Source organism: Lepisosteus platostomus, chromosome 2, assembly GCF_059453375.1.
Source record: "Lepisosteus platostomus isolate fLepPlt1 chromosome 2, fLepPlt1.hap1, whole genome shotgun sequence".
Lineage (NCBI taxonomy): Eukaryota > Metazoa > Chordata > Actinopteri > Semionotiformes > Lepisosteidae > Lepisosteus > Lepisosteus platostomus.
The window spans coordinates 74,835,075-74,859,864 of NC_142612.1; the positions used below are offsets into that span (position 1 = coordinate 74,835,075).

The window sequence follows — 24,790 nt, forward strand, 5'->3', positions numbered from 1 at the left end:
GATATCTGCTCTGCCTCTTATTTTATTGGCTGCAGGTCTGTGGAGATAACAAGATGAATAAAATCATAATTCAATAACTATAATATTTACAACAGCAGGAACAGTGATTTTTTTCAATAGTATATGAAGTGTATGTAAAGTTTACAGACTAGACTGGGGCATTGGCATTCACTTGAGGAAGCCCAGCAGAAAGCCTCTAAAAATGCCCAAAGCACTCTTATTGCTATCTCACAGAATATATTCAGGTACTGTTCATGCGTCTGACAGCAAAACTCTGTGCTTCTCCAAATGCTGTTATTAAACAATTAAAATTATCAAACAAAAATATCAAAGGGATATGGACAGCGAGAACCTTTAAATCCTTTATAAAGTAATATTAGTTGAAAGCTTTCGTTGCTTTGCTGCCAAACACAGCAAAATTATACTAGCATATTTATGCATGCGCCTTGAAAACCAATGTCTTAAGTAGAATGTATCCTGTCTTCCTAAGCCAAGATAATTTCACCCCTGCTCGTGATACATTGACAATTAATTCATGATGAAGAATATCAAATCTTTTCATTTAACTTGAAGACTGGATTGTCTTTTCAGCTTCAAGTGAATGTAATGCTGTAATTTGTTCTGTGGCTGTCACCCCACATTTTCAGTATGCATTGGTCCCTGTTTATAGAAATATAAGTGCATTTGGTTGTAAAAGTGCTTTTCTGCACATAAGCACTGTATGTTAGTACACAATGGTACGCGTTTCCTATCAGCCACTTACTGTATCTTAAAAAAGAAGCTCGAGGCCATTTATATTTCTAAGATGATGACAGTAGTGGCACACATCACACATCAAGCAGCCAAATTACAAATTACTTGTGGGACAGGTTATAAATACACTATATACCACTGTTTAAAAACAGGAATTCTGTTGAAGTAGACTATACAGTAAAAAAGATGAATTGATGGACACAGTGCTCGGAATTCATTCAACAGCACTGCACAGCTTTTTGGGGGCCATCCATTTACTGTAATTCAAACAATTCAAAACTCTTAAAAAAAAAAGGTTTAGGGCACTACGTTAAGGAAATTTAGACCCAGTAATATAATAGCATGTAAAATAATGTCCTCAAATTTGCAGTCCAGCAGATTTAATTTGTCTCTTCAAATCATCTTTAATAAATTTGGCGCCGCCTCATACATGATCCATGTACAGACAAATTAAGTAAAATTAACATAAGAAGCTTGTCACCTACTTTCTTTTTTTAATTATCCTGGGAATTCCAGCAGCAATGATTAAACCATTTTGCATTGCAAAAATATAATGGATCCATCATCCCATGTCTGCTTGTGTTGTGCAGGGTTGCAGACTTTCTCTTTGAGCAAAAGCAATAAGACAAGCAAGCATATGCTCTGCTTTGATTGTTTCAAGTAAATGCACTAAACCTAGAGCCTGTGTCAAGTAGTTTTCCAAGGAAAACAGACAAAAATATTCTGATTTTATTGTAAGGCGTCTTTTCCTCTGAAGGAAATGTGGCATGGTCTGTTTGAGATAAGACAGCGTGGCTCCAGACTTGATTATGTTCTTTCTGGACCCCTTGGGAAAAGCAGTCATTTCGCGCATTGTGAAATGTCAGTGCTATTTGTGCAGCAGCTTCCTTTTGGTCACATAGGCAGGTGCTTTACATTTGGGCTGCTTTGTCTTTGTCATCCGGTCATTTATTTTTTCCCCTTGGTCATATGAGACAGGTCTGTGCCACCTGGCTGAGTATTAAACAGTTGTTGGTCTATTTTTACTCCCCAGCCCCAGCTACAGTGACACAGAAAGGAAAAACAGCCCTTTCTCGTGTAGCAGAAACTCATATACTGCTTGCCTGCCCACCCTGCCGGCCCCTAGCAATGAATTTTGGGTGTAATCAGCTGGCAGGGGCTCAAGAAGAGTCTTTTTCCTTTATTGGGAAAAAGGAGCATTCCTTGGAGTGGGTTGAGGCAGAGATTTTGACTGATTTTGTCACAGCAGAGCCGTGAGGTGACAGCAAGAAGACAGGCCCCGTCGAGCCCGACCTGGGGGGCGTCCTTCTCTAACTGGCCGGAGAAGCAGCTGTCCTCACGTTGGGGTGTGAGAAAAATCAGGAGAGCAGAGAGTGGAAGGGCGCTCTCCCACTCGACACAGCCAGGCTCGGGGCCAGTTCCCGGGTGTCAGTGGAGGGTCTGAGCGCTCAGCTTTTCACAGAAAGGCTCCCCAAACTGCCCGAGTCAGCAAGGACCTGGGAATATGTGAAGGAGCTCTTGTTTTTTTAAAAAAAATCGTGCTGGAGGAGTTGCCTCTCACACCCACGTGAGCCCAGATTTCATGTGGCGTAGTGCAGAGCCGGATTGTGAATATGGACTGTGATGGGATAAGTGATGTCATCAGTAAGGCATCTTCCCTCTACCTAGTGGATAATTACAAAGAGGTAAGCGAGAAAGCAAACCAAAATTCATTCTTTTCATTTTTAATTCTGTGTGATTTAGTTGTTTGTGGGGTGCGGGATTAAAATGCCTTTTTGTCCTCAGTACAACCATTATGTTAAATTACCTAATGACTGTGAGAGTGGTGAATTCTCATTTCTCTGTGCAGATTTGTTAACATTTTTTTCATTGCAGTATGATTCACTGAAGGATTTTTAAGCAATAGGTCATTGGTTAGGAGAGAGCTCAGGACATTTCCTTTTTTTTGCATATATACAAAAAGACCTTTTATATACAGAAGACCTTTTGTCTGGTATAACCTTTTCCAAATCATAGTTCTCAACACATTTGGAGCAAGCTAGATAAATGAAAAAAAAACAAGATATGTGTTTTACAGTTTTTTTTAAGACAGGGACATCAAAACACATACTGTATCAGTAGTTTTTCCTGCATATGTGGACACAATTTACATGCATGATTTTAAACGTTGTCATACAGTATATAATGTCCTAGCCCATATCAGATCTTGCAGGTCAGTCAGCACTTCTAAATCCTGTCCTAAAACTCACTTTTGTACACAAGCAATTAATTCTGTTTTATTAAGATTTTCAGTTTGTGCATCCTTGTCTCTACTGTTTGACAGTTTAACTGTATAGTGCCTTGTGATTATTATTATTATTATTATTATTATTATTATTATTATTATTATTATTATTATTATTATTATTATTATTAACTAATATGGGAATGTCAGAAGAATCGCCACACTTCTTTATAAGGATGACATTTAAATTTGTGTTCAACAGCAATAAATCCACCTCAGTGTTATAGGTAAGGTACAACATTTAATTATGCATATCAGATCCAATAAGAGAGTAATTGCTTTGTCTAGCCAATGTTGGAAGTAGATAAGTGGCATTTCAACCACTGGTAGAATAGTAAGTAGTGATAATTCTATTTATTTCACTCTACAAAGAAGAATGATCTCCATTTCCTGGCCCAGCCTGCATCATGAATTCAAAATACATTTAGAACAAGGCAAAGCATGTGAAAGGTCTACAGTATTGTAAATAATAACAAGTTTAAAAAGACAGGATAGTAGCAAATTGTGGAAAAAATACATAAACATAAAATGATCAGTTGGTAGTTCATAGTCCAATATTTTTTTTTTTAAGTGGGATTGCTCATTGACGAATGTCACTGAAGTCCCAGGGAAAGCCACAGATCCGTCTTGCAGTACATTCCTCTCTGAGCTTTATTTAAACTCCTGGGGTCAAAAGTCAACATCCTTGCCAGGAAGCCAGGCCCTTCCCCATTCCTTGTCTTTAAAAAGCCGAGCCCAGTTGAACCCCATAGGAAACATATATACTGTATAAGAATATTTTGCACAAAAGAAGAGAACAGGCAGGCAACTTGTAGACAAGAAATGATTTGTAGACTTGTAGATTATCTGATTTCCTGCAGAGGACAGTACAATTGTTTTCTGTAAATTGTCATCGGGATTGAAAAGGCTGAAGACTTACAATTTGACCTGCTTTCCCCCTCCTGATCCGCCAAGAGGAAAAGCGAGCTGCGGTTCATTTCCCTGGCACTCTGACTTATCAGCGTAATGACATAATATCACACCATTCTCCTAAGACACTGGAGTTTGTCTGAGACTCTTCACTGCTTAGTGTGAGGGGCTGATGAAAATTTGAAGTCACTGAAACGGTTCTTTTGTAGATCGTGGGGGCTGAAAAAAGAAAAAGATAAATGCTTTTTTTTCATTGAGAGAAAGAGCTTCTCATATCTAAAAAAAAGCAATGCTATACTCAATTGTTCTCAGGTATTTATTTGTAATGTAGCTCTGTGTTTCTTCATATTAGGCCTTGTAGCATTGAATTTAATTTAGTTTTCTGTTGAGCAGTAAATGAAAACATCTAGAGCTGTGGGCTTTCATGTTTGAGAAAGGTGACACAATCTGCATCATTGAAAGAATAACCTACATTAATGAAGTCAGTGTATCATCATGACTGCTGATGCTTTTTAACACGCTTCCAATGGATGGAATATATCATTCACTGTCTGTTTGAGTTTATAATTCACAAAGCAACTTTTTTAAAAGAACAAGAGTCTTCATGACCCTCCATTTGAAAGATACATTCTAATGCATATAAAATAATAAGTGAAATTTTAAAAACATCACATGGAATTGTATCTTGGGCTTAGGAAGCACATTGCAACTTGGAAACATCAGATGAAAATAGTTTTAACACACATTGAATAAATGTACATAAAAGACTTAGTCACACTTAAATTTCATTCCATACATTCCAGATTTCTCCTTTGCTTTCTTTATGCCACATTAGTTGAAATGGTTTACACATTCCTGAGCTTAGTTATGAATGGTTTATAAATATACAATTAAGTCTGCCTAGAGGTGTACATTTCAAGCATTAATGAGAGACAACAAAGAGAGCTAGAAAGAATCTTGCATCATTTTCACTGTCCAGTATGGATCAGACATTTCACAAGCCGGACTGATCTAGACAGAGAATGACATAATACCGAGAACTTTTCTTCTCATCAGTGTCACTTCTCAAAATAGTAGTTCAAATTGTAAGACATAAACATATTCAACGTTATTGGCCAATTTTTATTTTTATTTTTATTTCTTCTTTATAATTTGTGTAAACTTTCAGTAAATTCTGAACTGGTCCTTCAAAGTAGTGGTATCACTCTTACGCTGCCCGAGGAAGTGCTAAATGCTGCAGGGCTGAATGTTACTGAGGGACTTTCCTGTCACACAGGGTCATCAAGTGTGTGTGTGCTCGTACTCTTCAGGGTCATGGAGGGCTTCCGATAGAACAGTACAGCAGGATGCACAAAACCAACAATTCATCTTGCAGTAAAACCCACAGACTCCATGATCATGTATTCCAATGTCACCACTACTTACTGGCCACCTTGTCATGCACACATCGACCACACATGGATGATTTACAGTAGGACTTCAAGGAGGAGTTTTAGTTATCACAGGAAATATGCATTTGGCTGCAATATGCATTAGCCAGCAGCCATATCACCTTGCAACTCACAACTGGCTACCCACTGAAACGAAGCAGGTGTGAGTCTGGTCAATACCTGGATGGGAGACCTCCTTTGAAAGCTAAGATTGCTATTGGAAGTGGTGTTAGTGGGGCCGGTAGGGGGCGCTCACCCTGCAGCCTGTGTGGGTCCTAATGCCCCAGTATAGTGACGGGGACAAAATACTGTAAAAAGGCGCTGTGCTTCGGATGAGACGTAAAACCAATGTCCTGACACTCTGTGGTCATTAAAAATCCCAGGGCGTTCATCGAAAAGAGTAGGGGTGTTACCCCAGTGTCCTGGCCAGATTTCCCATTGGCCTTTAACAGTCATGGCCTATTAATAATCCCCATCTCTGAACGTGCTTCATCACTCTGTTCTCCTCGCCACTAATAGCTGGTGTGTGGTGAGCATACTAGTGCACTCTGCTACAAATAATAATGAGCAATTATTATTATTTGTAGCAGAAATGCATTTGTGCTGTATGCCTAAAATATTCTTAGCTATGTTTTATTTTAATAGCATCCCTGAGCTCTTTCATTTAACTTATTGTACTTCCATTGAACGTCTTGTACTCAAGAAGTTAGCACACAGTCCACAAGCCCGAAGATTTGTTCTAACTTGCTGCACTTTTGTTGAAATGTACTTTCCATTTTAACAGTTGTCTGGTCTTTTAGTTGTTGTTTGTAATTTTGCAGGTGTGTCATTTGTTTTCAGATCATTTTAAGATCATTTATTTTATATGATATCATGTGATCCCAGTCCTAGTCCCAGTTTGTGATTCATGCTTTTGCCTTGCCTCATAGTGGTTTCCTGGGTTTTACTGTGGTAAAAGTATAGTATGTCTCAGTGCCATCATGACAAAAATAAGGTGATGTACAAAGAGATCATTTAAAGCAAATTTAAGATTTAAGGCATGTTCAAAACTACCTTGAAAAAAAAATCATAAATATTTATAGGGAATTTATAAGGAATTACCTGCAAAGATCAATCATGGTTTTCACCAAAATAGACAAAACACAGAACTTTGTTCAAGTAGAAAAATCAGTGACAGAGACAAAATGAATAGCAATTGTTCATCTGAAAGCACATGGGACCTGTCTCCTGCCTCCTCCTTTTCCTTCCCAGCACTGATAGGACACTGTGGTTCCCTGGTCTCCTCTGTGTTGTAGAAATTTACTCAAGACACTTTCCATGTTAAGCATAGTGCGTCTTTGAGAGCTTGGTGTAGTTAGGAACACAGATAGAAATGACTGGTTAACTCTGGACAATTTCAGTGATACAGGGGTAATATAGCATTATAATGTCTTGTGGTCTCTAGTGAAGTATTCTTATTATGGTTTATTTTTTCTATAAACATACTCACCCACATATACTGTATACTGTATTTTTTTAAAAAAAAATCAGTTATTTTTCTGCATATTTAAATTTATTGATGTATCATAAAATGCTAGAGATTTCTGTTCTGGGAGGAAAAAAAACACACCTTGGTCATTCAGCCATGGTTACAAGCCAGCATCAAAAACATTTGAAAGCAGTTTGATAGAATTTTAGTTGTCTCAATTGTGGTGAATGAGTTTTTTTGTGTATTCCTGAAGTGCTTTATTAATATGACTGTTAATTGACTCTGGCTGAGCTGAGAGTTTGATTGAAGCTGTCGGTGTTCTTAGTACCAAGGCTGTGCCTGTACAGTAAAAATGGGACCCACAGAGCTCTGTGCCAAGCTGCAGTTCCCTGGTGAACTGTTACCACTCACTGTGCCAACAGGAATCAATAAGCCAGCTGCGTGTCACTTAATTTGTGAAGGGGAATTATGGTAATTGGTTGAGAGCAAAATGAAAAAAAAAAATTTAAACACTACAGGCAACTACAGAATTATAATCCTATTTTTTTTTAATATTGTTTCTCAGCCAGTAGACAATCTAGTCCAGCTGATCCAAAGGCCTGTTATCTGCCCTTCTGAATAGAGTTCGGTGGTGGGATTCTGTGTGGTCATTATCACTTTATTAAAGCAGAAAGAGTGTCAATATTTTAACCATGGCCTTAAAATCTCTGGACGGAGTCATTTGTCTTGAGTAATTGTGTTTGTGGCATGCTCCAGTTTTGCAGTCCGAAAATCGATGTGCACCTAAATCTCATTCTGGAGTTTGTGGTTGCAGTGAAAGAAATAACAAGCCCAGTTCACCAGGGTTCAAAAATATACGCAAGCGCTGCCACAGTATCAATATATTTTTGTCAGCTGTTGATGTTCTCTCTTAAGTGAGTAGACTGTTTCACATGCAGTATGGAAGAGCACGAAATGGTGATTGAGCTGAATTTTCCTGCAAGCTGTTTTTGCCTTGAAATAGTAATTAGCTTCACTAGATGTTCAGTATACCTCAGATCGAGTTTCAGATTAAAATGGCAGTGACATTGGTTTTCATATTCTGTCTGTGACATTTGCAACACCAGCTGAAACTTAGTCTCTGTCCGTGTTTTGAGTAAAGCACACAAGAAATAATTGCATGTAACTGATGTTACCCATTAAAGGCTGTATTCTTTTTCCTATGATTTTTTTTTTTTAACTGTGGCTTTAAAAAGCTTTGAAGGTCTAGTCAAGTAGTGCTTTTACTGGAATGTAGGCAAGTGCAGTGCACTAACATACCCAGTTAAATAGATCATTTTGCAGGTAATCTCCTTTTTTCTTGGAGCTTTAAAGACTAAATGTATGACCACATCAATGAACACATTGAACTCGATGGCAAGATTGCTTAAGTGATAAACTACTCCTGAACTGAAAATGTTAGCAATATTTTCTGTTTGACTGTGAGACATGGCTGTTCGTTGCTGAGTGAGCTCCAGTGATTACCTTGGTTACATTTTAGTCTGTTGACTATCATTTCTGAGTCTCGGTGAAGGCTTGTGTGGCAGAAACAGCTGGCACCTCCTGCAGACAGTCACTGCCCTGGTCACCAATGTGTGGGTCTCAGCAGAGTGGAGCTGTCTGCTCCTGCCCTTCCTTTCAAACCAGGAGATCATTTTTCTCCTCACCCTATGCCATGATCTTTATACTTTGGGTCTCTTGGGAGAACTCCATCTGCTGGTGCTGAATTATCATTCACTTTGCACATTAATTATGTTATCAGAACAAAGCAATTCAGTATTTCCTGTTAAACGAATATATGATGTTATTTACAGTCTTGACAAATGGATGGAAAACTCCATTCTAAATGTACCCAGCTATGCTAATGATATCCTGGGCTATTTCAAAGGAGTTGTTTTTCATCACGTGACAGCTCTTGGTTGTTAAACATGACTGTGATGGTATATTTTACAAAAACATAGTTATACAGTATATATGATCATAGTTTCTCCAAAACACTTTTAAATTTTGTTACACAAAATGCTTTGTTAATCTTAAAAGATGTACTCTCACTCATTTAGCAGTATTAAATATTGATATTTACTCATACTTACTAGTTAATCTTAAATATAAAGAATTCAGAATTCAGGTCAGGTGCTAACTGCAGATTTAGAAAAGAAAGTTATCCCCATATAAATATTTTTATTTCAGCTGTATACAGGGTTTAGACTCCAGGTTGGTCAGCCTTACAGAAGGAAAAGAGATTTGTGCTGCTAAATTGTACATCAGGTTTCGATGTATTAAAAATAAATAAAAAAAGATTAGGTTACCTTGTAGCGGTCTATCAATCCGTATCTTAATGGAATCTGAAAATAAATCTGCAAAGGGGAAACATTAAACTTCATATGTCCTGTGGCAAAAGACACCTCATGGAGACAATTTGGACCTATTCATTTCCTAAGCTCTTAAAATAAAGGATTGAAAGCAAGCAATTGAATTAGTGTCTGCCTCCAGGAATCACCACAGGTCAGGGTCAAGACAGGCTTTTAGTTCCTTTTCCCACTAGGCATTCAGCACGGCACATTACAGCTGGGTTCTTTATTTTTTCTGAATAGGATAAATCGGCGGCGTTAATCCAAATATTTCTCTGCCAAAAATCTAAAAATCAAAATTAATGTTTTGTATTTCTACAATTATTTGTTTTTAAGCTCCAGTGAGGAAAAAATACAGATGAATAACAACCAGTTGTTTCTAAATGTTGCTTTTACCTCTGTGTCTGTGGAACGTGACTAATGCATTGATTTAAGAGGTGAGGTGCTGAAACAGTCGATTTCAACCATGTGACCAGAAGCAGGAAAGAAGAGGTTAAAGGTCATTTGGAGAAAAGGCATGAATTTAGCCTTGGCCTTTTGTGAAGTGTATTACAAGACCACATTTCCATATAATTAACTATCATATTGATGTGTTCAAATGTAACCCTTATTGTCTGGAAGCAGGGTGCTGTTTTTTAATTCTTCTTAATTCAGAAACACAAAAGACATTACGATATTTTATGCAGCATTTTAAAATCCATTTAATAGATTTAAGACTACATTATGAGGCTAATGCTAATTTTTACACTTTTCAGATCTTATTTCATCACCGAGTGACTCAAATTCATGAAAAGCTTCATCGACTATGAAAATAACCTGAAAAGAAATTTCAGCATAATGATCTGCTGTAAACCAATAACCAAAGCCTTCAGAGATGGCTAGGAGTTCAGGCTAATTTTTCAACTACTCCTGTGTAAAATCTATCTTCAGCCTCATACTAGTCATACTTGGACTGGTCAGTGACTAGTTTCAGCATCTCAAACACCCTGGAATGATGAGTCAGAAACATAGAGAACTTTGCCTTATTCAAATCTAGCTTTCTTTCCACCCTGACACACCTGTGATATGATGATCAGATCTCTGCTGTGAACATCTACTTTAGGTCGAGAAGAAGGCGCCAGGCCTTGCTCACCAGGCTCTGACTAGTTGATATCTTCCTTGTTCCTTTGCTTGCGCTCAAACCTGAAAAGTAGAATGCTTTACATCTGTTTGTTTGTTTGTTTGTTTGTTTGTTTTTCGTAAGCAGATAAAGGGCTCTGCGTCTTTATTCCACACCTTATGATAGCTTTCCCTTTCTTTCAGGCCCAAAAGAATGAGAGAGAATCCATTCGGCAGAAGCTGGCGCTGGGCAGCTTTTTTGACGATGGCCCTGGCATTTATACCAGCTGCAGCAAAAGTGGGAAGCCAAGTCTGTCGGCACGGTAAGAGCAGAGCACACGGCGTCTCAGTGTGGGCCCAAAAACAGACGGACATCCGTTGGGCTACACGGGCGGTATCGATTTGCCATGGAAATTAAAGCTAATGTGTTGCCAGGCAATTGTTTTAGGAGGGTAAGCGAAATGAAAAAAAAATATTCCAAAATGTTTCCACAGCTGAGGAATTCTGTTAAAAATCCAGCTGCCCTTAGTTCGGTTTGTTAGTTCCTAAAACATACAGTAGATGTCACTACAAGTTAAAACAGTTTCTGTTGTTGCCCGTCAGAAGTTTTTTTTTTTAAATTCTGCTTTCAAGAAGTAAGGGAATTATTTTCTAAGCTTACATCTTCAGGTAGTGTATTTCATCTGATTAGATTGTATTACCTAAAACAGTCATTTAAAGCAGGGACAAACTCTAGACTTTATTAACCTTTATTATGATAATTGACAATGATTTATAAATTGTATTACGTGTAAGACATTTAAACTAATTATGTATTGGAAAAGGACTTCCAATTTGATTTAACATTAATAAGGTCTCTGTCATGTAGCACAAAATCATGTGGGAGAACCATAACATTTTTAAAAACTATAAAAATAAATTCACTAATAATAAATCTACTTTAACAGTCACATTTTAATTCTTTTGTTTTTAGGTAAATGTGATATTTTATTAAATTTATGAAAGTGTGTGTCAGTCAATACCAGAAAGAATGATGTGTTTATTTTAGTCTTAATATATGTATCAATAGCCATAGTACATAGAAAATATATTTTAGTTAATTATAATATTATTGCTTTATCCTGTAATCTTTTAAAATGTGGTAATGCTACAAAAACATTTAGAATATGGGGACGTTTTTGCTGAAACAGATGTGTCACCCAAGAAATGTGAACAGAATGGTACTTTCTGGTTAAATGACCACGGTAATAGGTGGTATAAATCATTAGAATGGCTTTTGCTCTCCTGTATTTCAGTCTTTTCTAAGAATAATGTTATTGTATCAGTAATTGCCACAATTTTTTTAACACTTTGTGGGTATTTTATCTTTATTTAGTGATATCTAGATTTTTTAGATTATATTCTACACAACTATTACCATAGAAATGTTAAATTTAATGACTTGCCCATAGAACTTGTTGTGCTTAAGGTTCAGAATGACAAGCATTATTGAATTTACCCTGGTTATGTACTAACATCTTTCCACAAACATTTGAATAATAAAGCAGCTATAAAAGGGTATTTTTAGCTTATGAAGAACAAATACAGTATTTGAATATTTATGTATGCCAAACATGATAAATTTGCAATTGTGTTTTGTTAGGAACAAAAGCTTACGTCTAAGCTATGGTTTGTCATTTCCTGTAAATCATTAAACTGCTTCTTCGGAAATTTAGAAATAAGACAAAAATATACCTGAAATAGGGGGCTTTTCTTTTCTAGTTTTATGGTTGTGTTAATTTTCAAGCTCGTATGGTAGTTCATCTTGGAAAGGGCCCTCTGCCTTAATAATATAAAAAAATCCAGTTATTCAGTTTAGTCTTACTACAAGAAAGTCTAGCAATTACAGTAAGAGAGACAATTGGATGGATTGTACTGTATCACTGTCATGCACAGGGGTCTCCCTGTTAGTTTCTCCCGATGAGGAAGAAACTTTTGGAGACAGGACTCTGCTTCGGAGAAACAGGGAGATTACTTTAAACTGAGAACAGCACACCATGCTTTTTAGGGAAGTTCTCCATGTTAATTCCACATCGCAAGCAGGCTAAATAGTTTCTGTCCTACATGAAGTATCTTCACTTGAAGCAATTTCATTCTGCAGAATAATGTGAACTTTAACAATTTTAAATTAAATGTAGAAGAGAAAGAAATTTTGATACAAGATCTGGAGTAGCTGTGAATTTTTCCTCTTTCATTTGGAAAAATTCTGAAATTGGATCTAGATCTTTTTACTCTTTTTTTGAGTGTGTTGTTTCTTGCTGTGGGTTTAATAGTACCATTGTTTTATAGAAATTGGTGCTAAAAAAATGAAACTTTCAGAATTCCTTCAGAATAGAAATAATCTATCAGTTATTTTAAAATAATGTGAAAGGAAATTTGTGGAAGTCGACCCTTGAAAATCAAATATTTTTGAAACCCTCCAGTTTCAGTAATTGCTTGCACTGCATGTACTGTAAATTACAGGTAAATTATACTGGCCTAGAGACTAACCCAGAAAGGCAAGATACACTCTGGACAGGAAATCATTCCATCACAAGTTACACACACATGAGACAATATAGTGACAATGATTTCTAAATTGATTCATTTAACCTAGACAGCAGGTCTTTGGATTGTGGGAAAATACCAGAGGTCTTGGGAAAAAAACCTATGCAGCTATGAGGTACATGTAAACACCACACAGAAGGCAACCCAGGACCAAGGAACTGCAAGACAGCGACACAAACCGACATGCTGCCCCATTCTTGTTTTTTATGATAAAATTGGTGTTATATTATGTTTTTGATTGACTCCCATATAGAAGCCAAATCCGAGCCCTGCTCTTAACTTAACCTTGAGCTAATTCTACTACCAAAAGCTTTTACAATGGTCTGCACTAAAAAAAGGCAAAATCAATTATGAGATCAAAAGCCTCCTGTTCCGAGACCTATAGTTCTTTCAGTCTGTAATTCAATTCAGTGTTTAATACATTAATCTGTTTTAACAGCCAGGGCTTTTTTGTTGTTGGGGTTTTTTTTGTAAAAAATGTACACCCGTACATAAGAATGGAAGAATGGAACACGCTGTCAGTACCCTGGCTTCGTCAAGAAACAGCTGGATGAGATTTTTGCGTCAGTTAGCTACTAACTACCAAACCGCCCAGATGGGCCGAATGTCCTCCGCTGCTTCATAACCTTCCTGATGCTTTATAAAAATGATAGGACATAAGCCTTCTTATCTGTACAAACCCCTCCCCCCAACCCCACTTAATGCAGCCGAGCTTTTCCTGATGGATTACAGCTCACGGAAATTTGAGTTCAGTCCAGGATGCAGTGATGAATTGACGGGAGCCATCCCCAGCTGGTTTTTCTCCCTAACCAGCAGTAGGGCAAAAAAACCCATCAGACCGCTGGCCATGGGTCTGCATCTCAGGCAGACACAGCCTCAGAATAGCCCACTCCTAATTACAGGCCCTAACGTGCAGACTGCCTGGAGGAGCGTCTGTACCAGCTGAGTCTCTGGCTGTCATATATAATGCTGTGTTGATCCCATGGGTGAGAACTGCAGATTAATTACTGACTTAATTTCCTCTGCCATGACAACACAGCACCCGTTAATCCATTGTCTAACCTTACGATTGCATCTTCCAGGAAAGAAAGAAAGCATCTACCAGTGACTTGTGCAAAGATCACAGGAAGAACAATTGCCTTGTTTCTTTGGCTAATTTTCTCAGTTCCTGTTCACATTTACCTTTCTAGGCTGAAGGTGGATCAAGAGCACTGAATTAGAATGTATGCCAATAAACCAGACTTGTATTTGCCTCAGTTTGGCACCAAAACGAATGAGATCAATCACTTTGTCTTTCTTGATGAAGCCATATGGAGCAAATTGTAGGAGATTAAATAAATCATGGTAAAAAAATACCTAATGTTTCAATAGTGGTAAGATCACCTTTTTACAGTGGTAGGTTTAACATTACTTCAAAGAAAATCTGGGCTGTGGTCTTGGCCGTGCATAGTGAAAGCAACAGGACGTGTAAGGACCAAGGTGTTATGGAGCTGATGATGTAGAAATAATAGCTGCTGATGAGTTAACCACTTATTCCGAAGTTATTTCAAAGTTTTTTTAAAATAAAATTAATAATAAATAGAGTCAAATTATTGATTTTTATCAATCACCGTGTTACATAGCAGTTCCCCCACCTTAATCTAAAGGTTACCTTGTGTCTGTTGGTTTTCATTCCAAATGAGTTGTATTTGTTCATCGCTGGTACTTGTTGATGCCTTTAATTGATCAACCTGCTTGTTTCCACTTTTTTTTTGTCTCTGCCCTCAGTCCTTATTGAAAAACAATGCACCCAGTCTCTGTTCTAATTATTTTCATAATGGAATTTGATCCTTAATAGATGACCAATCCAGGATTTACAAGTAGGAATGAGAATGTCTCAAATGTCCCTCAATGAGCTCTTTGTTTTCTTTCTGCTAAGGTCCAGTTGCAAGACTGATGCCATTTTCAAATCCTGTGTTGTTCTGAGAGACGGGCAAAATCAAATTTAAAAACTCACCTCAAATGCATCGATTCATATCAATAAGCCCATCATGAAAAACTGAGCAGAAAAATAACAGAAGACATGGAAGTATTGTTAGGATAAGGGTTAAGAAGGATTACTCTGTAGGAAGTTGTGCTGCTCCTTCACACGTTTATTGATTACTAAGTTTTAGGAGTCACTGCATGTGTTTTTTCTTATTACTAAGGTATTTGCTGACTGACTCTACAAAAAGGGGGATCAATGTGATTATGCTGACTTTAATTAATCTGATTAATTTGACAGCCTTCAGAGTGGGATGAACCTGCAGATCTGCTTTGTGAACGACAGCGGCAGTGACAAAGACAGTGATGCAGATGACAGCAAGACTGAAACAAGCCTGGACACCCCGCTGTCCCCAATGGTACACCTCAAACTGAAAAAAAAATTGTTGTAATGATGAAAAAGTGTATATTTACCTACTTACTCCTTAGTCTCTCATCATTTTGAAACTGAAATTGCTCGGTGTGGACAATTACAGTGCTCAATATGGTCAGATACTCTGAGAATTAAACAAGAACTTTATATCATGCTTTATCAGGTATTTCTGGTGTGAGGAGAGATACTTTCCACTTCTTATCAGAATTTTTGAAGGAAACAAAAACACAGCACCAGCTAACTTGAATGAGCCCAGATATTATTCTTAATAAACCAGATTGAGCTAAACGGAACTAAAAATCTACTTATCTTCAAGGAAATTGGATCTAATGAGAGCTTAAAAATAGTTTTATTCTTTAAAATTCGGCCTTTAGGCCACTCATACAGCACGAGGGAAGAGTGCTTATGTAGTACCTTATGTGTTTTACCATTTTCAATAATCCTGGAGAGGAATTGTGGGTATAATTGGCCCTGATGCTATTAGTGAATAATATAGGGGGAGGTTCTTTAGTCAGACTCTTCCTGTGACCCACATTTTATATTCCTGATTCTGAAACTCACATTTGTGTTTGTGGACCCTCACAAGGTACAGTATGTGACACTTTACATCACATCACAAAAACAAGACTTCAAAGGCAAACTCCACTAAGCCACCTTAACAGGAAACCGCAGAAAAGAACATGTACGACCATTTACCCCTAATTTGCAAAGCTAGTACAATCGTCTGATTTGAGTGTGGAACTGCCCCTGGTGTGCAAGCAACAAAGAACCAAGTGGGGTTTCATTCCACGCTGAAAAGTAGAAAGAAGAAAAAACAACAGTGCAGGTGTGAATCTTTCTCACATGCCTGTGTCACACACCTGAAGCAGACTTCTCAGCCGAAATGTCATTTTGTTTCTTTTCAGCATGGAATTAACCTCTACTTCAAATAAATAACATTCTTACTCAGTTTTGAAAGTGGGGGCAGCATGACATAGTTGATAAGTCTCTGGAATCATGTGTGGGTTCGAGACACGCCTGCAGACAGAGTGAGGGAGTTTACCCCAGCTGCTCCAGTCCACCCAGCTGTCTGAATGGGGACCAACATTTTTTGGGGGGTAAGCTCTGTGATAGACTAGCATCCCATCCAGGGAGTCACGTGCTCTCTGTTCACTTGATGCCAAGAGAACCAGAATAAGCTCTGGCCCCATGAACCGTTGTGGCTTGAATCTGGAAAATACCTGCCTCTTTCAAGCATGTTGTTCAATCAACTTCAGTATACACAATTTTATGTAATCTCTCCTCAGGCAATACCAGACTGGGAGATATGAATAATGAGTTTTGAAATTCAATGGTTTATTGAACCGACTCTATTTTCTCCTTCCCAAGAATTATGGAACCAATTTAAAGACTGACAGAGGTTTGCTATTAACTAAGCGATGGTGTACCACGATATTTGTCAACCCTGTTCTGAAACTGTCCATCCAAGCAAAGAATTCAGGCCAACCATTCATCACTGGGCCGTGGGAGGGCCAAGAAAGGCGTTTCGGGCTCCGTCTTTGACATGAGACTAGCGTAGTGAAGAAAGTTGTGATTGTTTTGCAGAGCAAGCAGAGCTCTTCCTACTCGGACCGGGACACCACCGAAGAGGACTCGGAGTCCCTGGAGGACATGGACTTCCTCAGCAGGCAGAAGAAACTCCAGGCTGAGGCCAAGATGGCTTTAGCAATGGCTAAGCCCATGGCCAAGATGCAGGTGGAGGTGGAAAAACAAAATAGAAAGAAGTCCCCAGTGGCTGACCTGGTGAGTGCAGTCCGTTTGGTGTGGTCTCATAAACATCCCTGTTCTTTTCACCTGAGGTCACGTCACTGTGGTAGCACCTCAGTGTTGGCCCATCGTGTATTTTCAACTTTTGAACTCAGAATGACTGTACATAACAGAACATAACCCTGTGATGGACTTTCAGTCTTTACTGGTTGACTGCACACAAAAACAATCTGTTAGTACGTTTTGTTTTTTTCAGGCAAAAGAAGAAAACCTTAATCTTTTCCCTATCTTTGTTACTGACAATATAACTAATGGCAGGCTAAATGAGCTTTAAAAAATGGAACTATGTGGGAGGCAAGATAGCTATCTGCCTGCATAAAGAGCTTTGAGCAAAGATTGAAACTAACTAAAAGACGGAAAGTTCATTTCACAAACGCCTTGTGTGCCAGTTATTCATGTCTGATATATAGGCAGTCCTGTAGCTTTACAAATCTAAATGCTTCCTAAAAATGGTTTTCTTGTCAGACCAATCTTTTTTGATAACTGCTGTGTTTTCTGTTCCTGTACCTGTTTTTCCCTAATGTGACATAGCGTGGTAATACTTGACCATCTTGAAATTCCTGTCGTGCACATGAGTGGGTCTTTGATGATACAACACAACTTAGAAGCGTAGCAGCCGACTACAGTATTGCATTAAAATAAACATTTAAGCTGTGTGGTTCCTGTGCCCGCTTGTGTGTGTTTTTTAAAATGCAATTATCCACATCAGTGCTCAGGAACATGTCTCACCAACTCCATTTTCACCTGGTAAAGTCTTTACTTATTCAGGATGGAGTAATATATAATTTAGGTCCTGCAATGCCTTTGCCAATTCTTTTCAAATGCAGCTGTGCCCAGCTGTCAAAAATAATGAAGTTCATATGCGCACTTTAAGGAGACTGACCTTTTTTAGCATTCAAGATGATATAATTCCAACATTGTGGTTTTTATAGCAAAGCAAACAAATAGGGATAAGGAACAGTTGAATCTCATGAAAACGTCAAGTGCTCAGATAGCTACGCCTCAAGTCTTTTACATAAAGGAGGAGTTATTATTTCCAAGGTCTTCTGGAAGTTAGGGTATGCTATATAAATAAATTAATGCTGCTGTTTTCTGAAATAATATTACCCTCTCTCGTCCTTGTATTTTCCTACTGTTTTTCAATGACATGATCATGACACGACATCATCATGACATGATTTTTTTCACCCTTCAAACTTGATCGAGTCTGTCGCTTCAAGTACTATGAATTTTTGTATTGTGTTAGGTATGAAATTCCTAGTACAGAAGACATTCGAAGAAATGTGTGGGGAGCAAACCTCTGAGTTTTAGTTCACAAAACCGTGTGGCTTTCCAATAAATTTCAGGCTTTAATATAAAGGAAGATTTCCAAACTCTGGTCATAGCTGTATCCCCATTTCCCCGAAAAAAGGAAAAGAAACTAACAGAAGAGAGTTTAGTGACTCTGAGGCCCAGGTTTCTGAAACTAAGCCACGTTTGTGCTTACCTGAAGAAACTTTGAATGACTAACAATGAGACCAGAAAAGCCCACAAAGTGCGATACTCCTTTCGCCTGAACGTGACAACAATTACACAGTGTAAGGTTGCCTGTTAGTCTTCACAGGCTTATGAAACAGAAACTGTATGTCAGATGACATCAGAAGATGAAAGTGGAAGTTGCGCGGTCAACTTCAGTCTAAATTTACGGCGAGTTTGCCTTAACCCGTTGATTGAAGGTGCAAAATTTTTTTTTTAAATGGTTAGAACAATAACAGGAAATCACAGACCTAGGAAAGGATGCCACGGTAACTTGGCACAACATTCGGGCACAGACTAGGACAGTGGCTGGAAGAGGACCTGGGCAGTAACCCGGCAACATCAGGGGAATTCTTTTAAAGTCTTAAAAATACCAAGAAGTCAGTTCAATTGGATGATGACAAATAGAAATTCTCACAATGATATCAAATGAGCAGAAATACATCTAAAGACTGCAGAGCTGGAAAAGGCACTTTTTGTTCTTGGAGTTTGTGGATGAGAAAGGCCCAGAGAAACTAATGATGTGAATATGTTTTATTTTTCAAGCTATGTTTCTGAAATATGTATTGTATATTACTTTCTGCATTTACCCTGTTGCATATATTTGCATGCATTTTTAAATGTATTTCATATTGATCGTTCCTGAGACACAAATAGTACTGTACCTTTTCGCAGCAAATCACCAATAAATATACAAGTGAAATGTTTGTTGTCTCCCTAAAGTGAGATACAAGGTATTATTAAGTCAAAGCACAGTGGTGGTGCCTGACATTATCTGGAAAAAAACAAAAATGCTATATATGGTATAGATATTTACAATAGCCTGTGCTGTAGCTAGAATTTCTAGAAATCTCGTATCTAAATATCTACTCTAATGAAATACGACACTGAAGAAATGTAAAGTGAATTAATTCAGGATTTTTCTGTAAGTATTCAGTGTACATGAATACACATAATACCAGTGTATTATTCCCCTCTTTTTTTGCTTCATGTTGAAGAATGTTGTTGTTTTTGCTGTAGAATATAATGAAGATTGCTTCATGTAGGTACAGTATTGTACTGTATGTCTGCCACCTACTGGTGAGACACTGTGGTGCTGGTCTTTTATCCATTTGACATTATCAGGAGTGAAATACAGGTAGTGAACTGGGTTTAACATATTCAAGTAGGTAGTGCGCCAGCATGATTTGTCAGGTTCGTTAGCACGTCTTATCATTAGATGAATAAAGACGTCTTCAGGTATATATTTGTTTCTGTAAGTTTTGATCCTTTACTTTGACTGCAGTATTTACTTAGATTCATCAGCTCAACTTCACACCTAGACATATCTGTGCAAAGACCAATGACCACAGACCAGAAGCCATAACCCAGGAGCTCATGAAAACAACAATGACACGTTGAAATGGACCTGGCAGACACTGCAAAAGAAACCTCCAAGATACTGTATAGAGCTACAGCTCTGTGTGCATTTGTACATTGCTGCATGAAAGGAGAAAAAAAACATGTGAAGGTATCTAAGGATGTGACGCTTCATTGTAGAATTGTCTTTGTCTCCCGGTTGGATGAAATGTTTTGGATTCCTCTTTTCCAGCTGCCTCACATGCCGCACATCAGCGAATGCCTCATGAAGCGGAGTTTAAAGCCCACAGACCTGAGAGATATGACACTGGGTCAGTTACAAGTTATAGTCAATGACCTCCACTCCCAGATTGAAAGTAAGTACACTGCAGGTACAACATTATCTGACGAATCCCTGAGTACAGTTGGGAAGGTCGGTTAGTCCAGGAAAGAGTGGCATTATGTTGCGTATAAAGACATTTTAAAAGATTGAAGTAAGTGGAGTTAGTGGAGTCGCTAAGGTTGGTGTTTATTATCTCTGTAGTTCTGTCAAACCCTGTTTAAGCCAGCTTTATTTGGGTGCCTCCCCTGGCTCATTAAGGACAGGGCTGTCGGAACTGGACCTTCACCCCCCCCCCAGGTGTTCCTGCAAGGGTGAAGATGGGGTGATGGGAGGGATGCAAAAGCGAAATGGGCAAACAAGAATGCATGATGTGTGCTATTTATATATTGGTCAGTGAAAGTGGGCCAGGTTAAGTTTTGCCCTTCTCCCGAACGTGCATTTGAAACTCTGTAAGTCTCACTAAAGGAACATACATTGAGAAAATAATTTATTCCAACCTGCTATCTAGCATAATTTCCTCCTTCCGTCCCTCCAGCAGTAAAAAAGCCAATGTTCTTTGTAACACTTAGTAATTTGCAAGGCAGCCTTGGCTCAATATCCTTGATATTTAAGCTAGACTGCCAACATACTGTATCTATGTAGTCATGTGTTTGATTACTGTAGTTCACTCCACAGAAGTCATCTCGTGCCTTTCTTTTTTCAGTTTCTGGAAAACAAAAAGTGAAATCCAGCATATGGCTGGGTATCTTTTTTTATGTCGAGCTCTCTAACTCGCTCAGTTACCCCTCTTCATGTGCTTTATCTGGAAGACCAGGTGCATTACTCCACAAAAAGACGCAGGTGCACAGAAATCGTATAGCTGCCACATTTGTAATTTAAAAACAGTGGTACTTACCAGTGATGTGTGTCTACTGACAAGAGGCCTTGATAGCATCAGTTTGAAGACAAGCTCTATGTTGACATCTCCATCGATAGAAGAACGGGGGTTGTGGGGGGGGCGGGGGGATATCAAAGTAAATTGCAAGTCAGAATATTCCATTTCTGGGTGATGTATTTTTTGAAGAGCTGGCATGTGTCTGACGGAGAACAGACAGTGAAACAGAGGAGCTGTTGACAGGATGTCAGACAGCACACTCCGAGCCGAGCCGCTGTAGTCACACAGGCTGAGGTCACTCCTGTCTTCTGAGAGCCTGAAGCTCTTCTCGATCTGCATGATGCATTTCACTAAATTGTTGTCAAGGATCAGCAGGGTACCAGAAGCTATCTAACAATGACAAAGAACTTCTGTCGTATTTTGTAAATTACCGTGTAATTTATTTAGCTAAGATCAGTATTCATGATACAGTGGCTGTTTCCCTGTTATATTATACAGAACAGTGGACTATTTTAATGCAATCATCATTTGTAGAACAATGTAACTGACACAAGTTCACCACTGTACTTACTAAGCAAACTTTAATGACTTCTGCCAATGACATGAAACCTGAAGAAAATCTATCCTTATTCTTAACTAACCACATTATCTTTGGACTGTGGGAGAAACCAGAGCAGACAGTGAAAACCCACATGAACACGGGGAGAACATAACAAATTTCACACAGATAGCACCCCGGGCCTGGAATTGAAACCATAACAGCAAACTTATGTAATTCAGGGAAAATGTTTTATTTCTGATCACAAACAGAAGAAACTGGGTTGTACTCTTAAGGAAAAAAAACATATCTCATTTCTAGAGAAGTGAAAATTTCATATTAAATATAGAATGAGTTATTGACTAATACTCCATCTAAATTGATTTGTTAAGATTATTAGTGCACTGGAAACAACTATCAGACGTGGCAGGCAAGGCATTCTGAAAAACGACTGTGGCTCATTAATACCAATACGTAATTGACAGATATGAGTTGCTATTCTTCCAAAGAACTCTGTATAATTGAAGTTATTGAGTTTTATCAGTTGTTCTCCTTCCTTTCTCCTGTAAACACAGACTTCAAAGACCCAATTAAGATCAGTCAAAACTCGGGGGATTGTTTTTAATGTTAGTTTACATTGACTATATTAGCAGAAAAATATGACATGAAACGTTTTTTTTTTTATTGGGCTTTTATTTAATGAATACCTACAGTGTATACCTATAATCCAGCCTTTTCGAATGTAATGACCTTCCCTTCCTTCTGTCACTGCAGGTTTGAATGAAGAACTTGTGCAGCTTCTTCTAATAAGGGACGAGTTACATATGGAGCAGGACGCCATGCTGGTAGACATTGAAGACTTGACTAGGTACAGCCAGACTGCCCAGAACACTGATTCCTTTGCTTCTTAGGACATGTTGCAGTCCACTTTACTTTTAACAGAGCAGAAATAATATTTCTGAATTGTTGCTTGTGTTCTGTTGAAATAAATACTTGGAAAGCAGGTGGTAGTAACAGTTATTTAATCCCTGTTTTGTGTTTCACTGAATGTTTCATCATCCTAGTAACTCTGTTCAAGGACATTACGTACAGAACCTGCATTTCCTCAGAAGCTAGGAGCATGATCTGGTTAAATGTGGTCCTAAAACATCATGTTAAACCTGTTTATGTAGTATTTACAAAAATGGTTAAGAAAATTATTTCTACCACATTCCTCTTACACTTTTAACCTGCAAGAAGTTGAGTTTGTCAGTATTAGTACCTACTGTATAAATGGCAACATTAAAAAAAAAATCACAAAGTGCTTTGTTAAAAAAAAAATACAATTAAAAATGTAATTGCTTCACTGTACTACCAATTCTTTCTCCTGAGGGGAAGGGATTGTTAAAGTTTGGGATATTAAAACCTGACTGAAAGATGCATTTGTTTTTATTTTGTTGTCACAGGCACGCTGAAAGTCAGCAAAAGCACATGGCAGAGAAAACCCCAAAGTAAAAACTACCACCGAGACACAAGGAAGAACAAGGCTAGATTTTATTTTGCTTCTGTGGTTGTACAAGTTCTGGAGATGGAGCACTTCCTGAGGGGTTTAAACAAAAAGTCAGTGTTAGTCATCAATACCGTCCGAAGCTTTCTGTCCAGTGATTGGCCTTGCTTCTTCATAACTTCTTTTTAACTTTTTACATTTGCCACTAAATAATAATGGTCATTTTAATAAGAGAAATATATATATATTAAATTGGTGGAAACTATACGATAATAGTGAGATAGTAAATAAAAGCATTGTAAAAAAATAAATTAACTTCTGGATTTAAGGTTGGACAGTATTTTACAGGTGGCCTCTTTATATTCTGCACAAATGGTAGTTTTCAACTGAGAAACTTTTATTTGAAGGTGCTAAATGAGTCAAAAGGATACATGCCTGCCTTGTAGTAAAGTTGTAGCTTTTGGTAATCTGTTCACTTTACTCAGTTCTCAACATTTTGTGAATGTTGATTTTCTGACACGAGTCATTTTCAATAAGTGTGTTAATATCATTTCATCCAATTGTATTCCGAATATTATTTGGGGGAATTTTGTGTACAGATATGTAAAATAAAAAATAAAACCTTGTTTCATATTCCATGCCTTGGGCTTTCTTCTTTCGGTAAAAAGAGTGATTATGTTCCAGTGTCTCCTTCAGATAATTTTTCAAAAACATTTGTTTAATGCATGAGGGGTGCTGTCACGTATACAAATTGCACATTTGTACAGATGTTGCTGCATGGTTAAATAACTCTCCCTTTCAGATGTTGTTGTGCTGTTTTGGGGTTATTGCTGCATTGAGTAAATCAGCAAATCAGTACTCCAAGCAGCGTCTAATGCAATATAGAAACTAAATGAAGTTATTTGGCATACCTCACCTGGCTGAGGTAACAGCAGCCTGACCAGAAGGATAAGGCTGAATGAACCTCCCTTTAGTTTCACTAGGAATGAACCGGGAGCTGCTGCAAGGGCGAAGATGGGGTAATGGGAGAGATGCAAGACAGTTGTGCAAAGGGATGCTCAGGCTCAAGAGACGAGATACAGTATAAATTGTGTAGAAAAGTGGAACTGGGCAAGACAAGGAGCTGACCTTTCTCATCTTCCAAAGACATGCTGGCGAGGTTAGCTGGCATCTCTAAATTGTCCCTGTGCACCCAGAAATCAATTTACAGTACAACCCATCCTGTATGTAGCCCTGCCTTGTGCCCAGTTTCCCACAAGCCTTTCCAGGAGAAGTGACATTATACTGATGGATGGGTGCAATACAATGACTGATTTCAAGAATGAACAAAAGTATTCATACACTCACATTACTAACTCCATTGAACGTCTTTGTCTGGCTTCTGCTAAGTCTTTTGTGTGGTTGTGGGTGAATTGCTGGCATCCGTCCAGTGAAATTCTTTAGAGCAAGCAGCTTTGACCCATAGTATTTCAGTTTCCTCTCTTTTACTTGAAGGCATGATATTGAATTTTTCTCATTATTTTAACATTATTTTCATGATAAATAATATATTTGAAACTTAGTTGTTTTCCCTAATAATTGGGGTTTATTCACAATTG

The 24,790-nt window shown here is 38.1% G+C and overlaps 1 protein-coding gene across 3 annotated transcripts in view; it reads left to right on the plus strand.

Moving 5' to 3' along the window:
* Positions 1–23,825, plus strand: part of schip1 (schwannomin interacting protein 1) — a 250,052-nt gene extending 226,227 nt beyond the window's left edge. For all 3 annotated transcript variants that reach the window (XM_088618265.1, XM_088618246.1, XM_088618256.1), the window contains 6 exons: positions 10,516–10,634; positions 15,161–15,278; positions 16,877–17,074; positions 20,205–20,328; positions 22,481–22,574; positions 23,152–23,825. In XM_088618265.1, coding sequence (XP_088474391.1) covers positions 10,516–10,634; positions 15,161–15,278; positions 16,877–17,074; positions 20,205–20,328; positions 22,481–22,574; positions 23,152–23,200 — 702 coding nt within the window. In that variant the 3' untranslated portion in view covers positions 23,201–23,825. The remainder of the gene's footprint in view (positions 1–10,515; positions 10,635–15,160; positions 15,279–16,876; positions 17,075–20,204; positions 20,329–22,480; positions 22,575–23,151) is intronic.
* Positions 23,826–24,790: the final 965 nt, after the last annotated feature.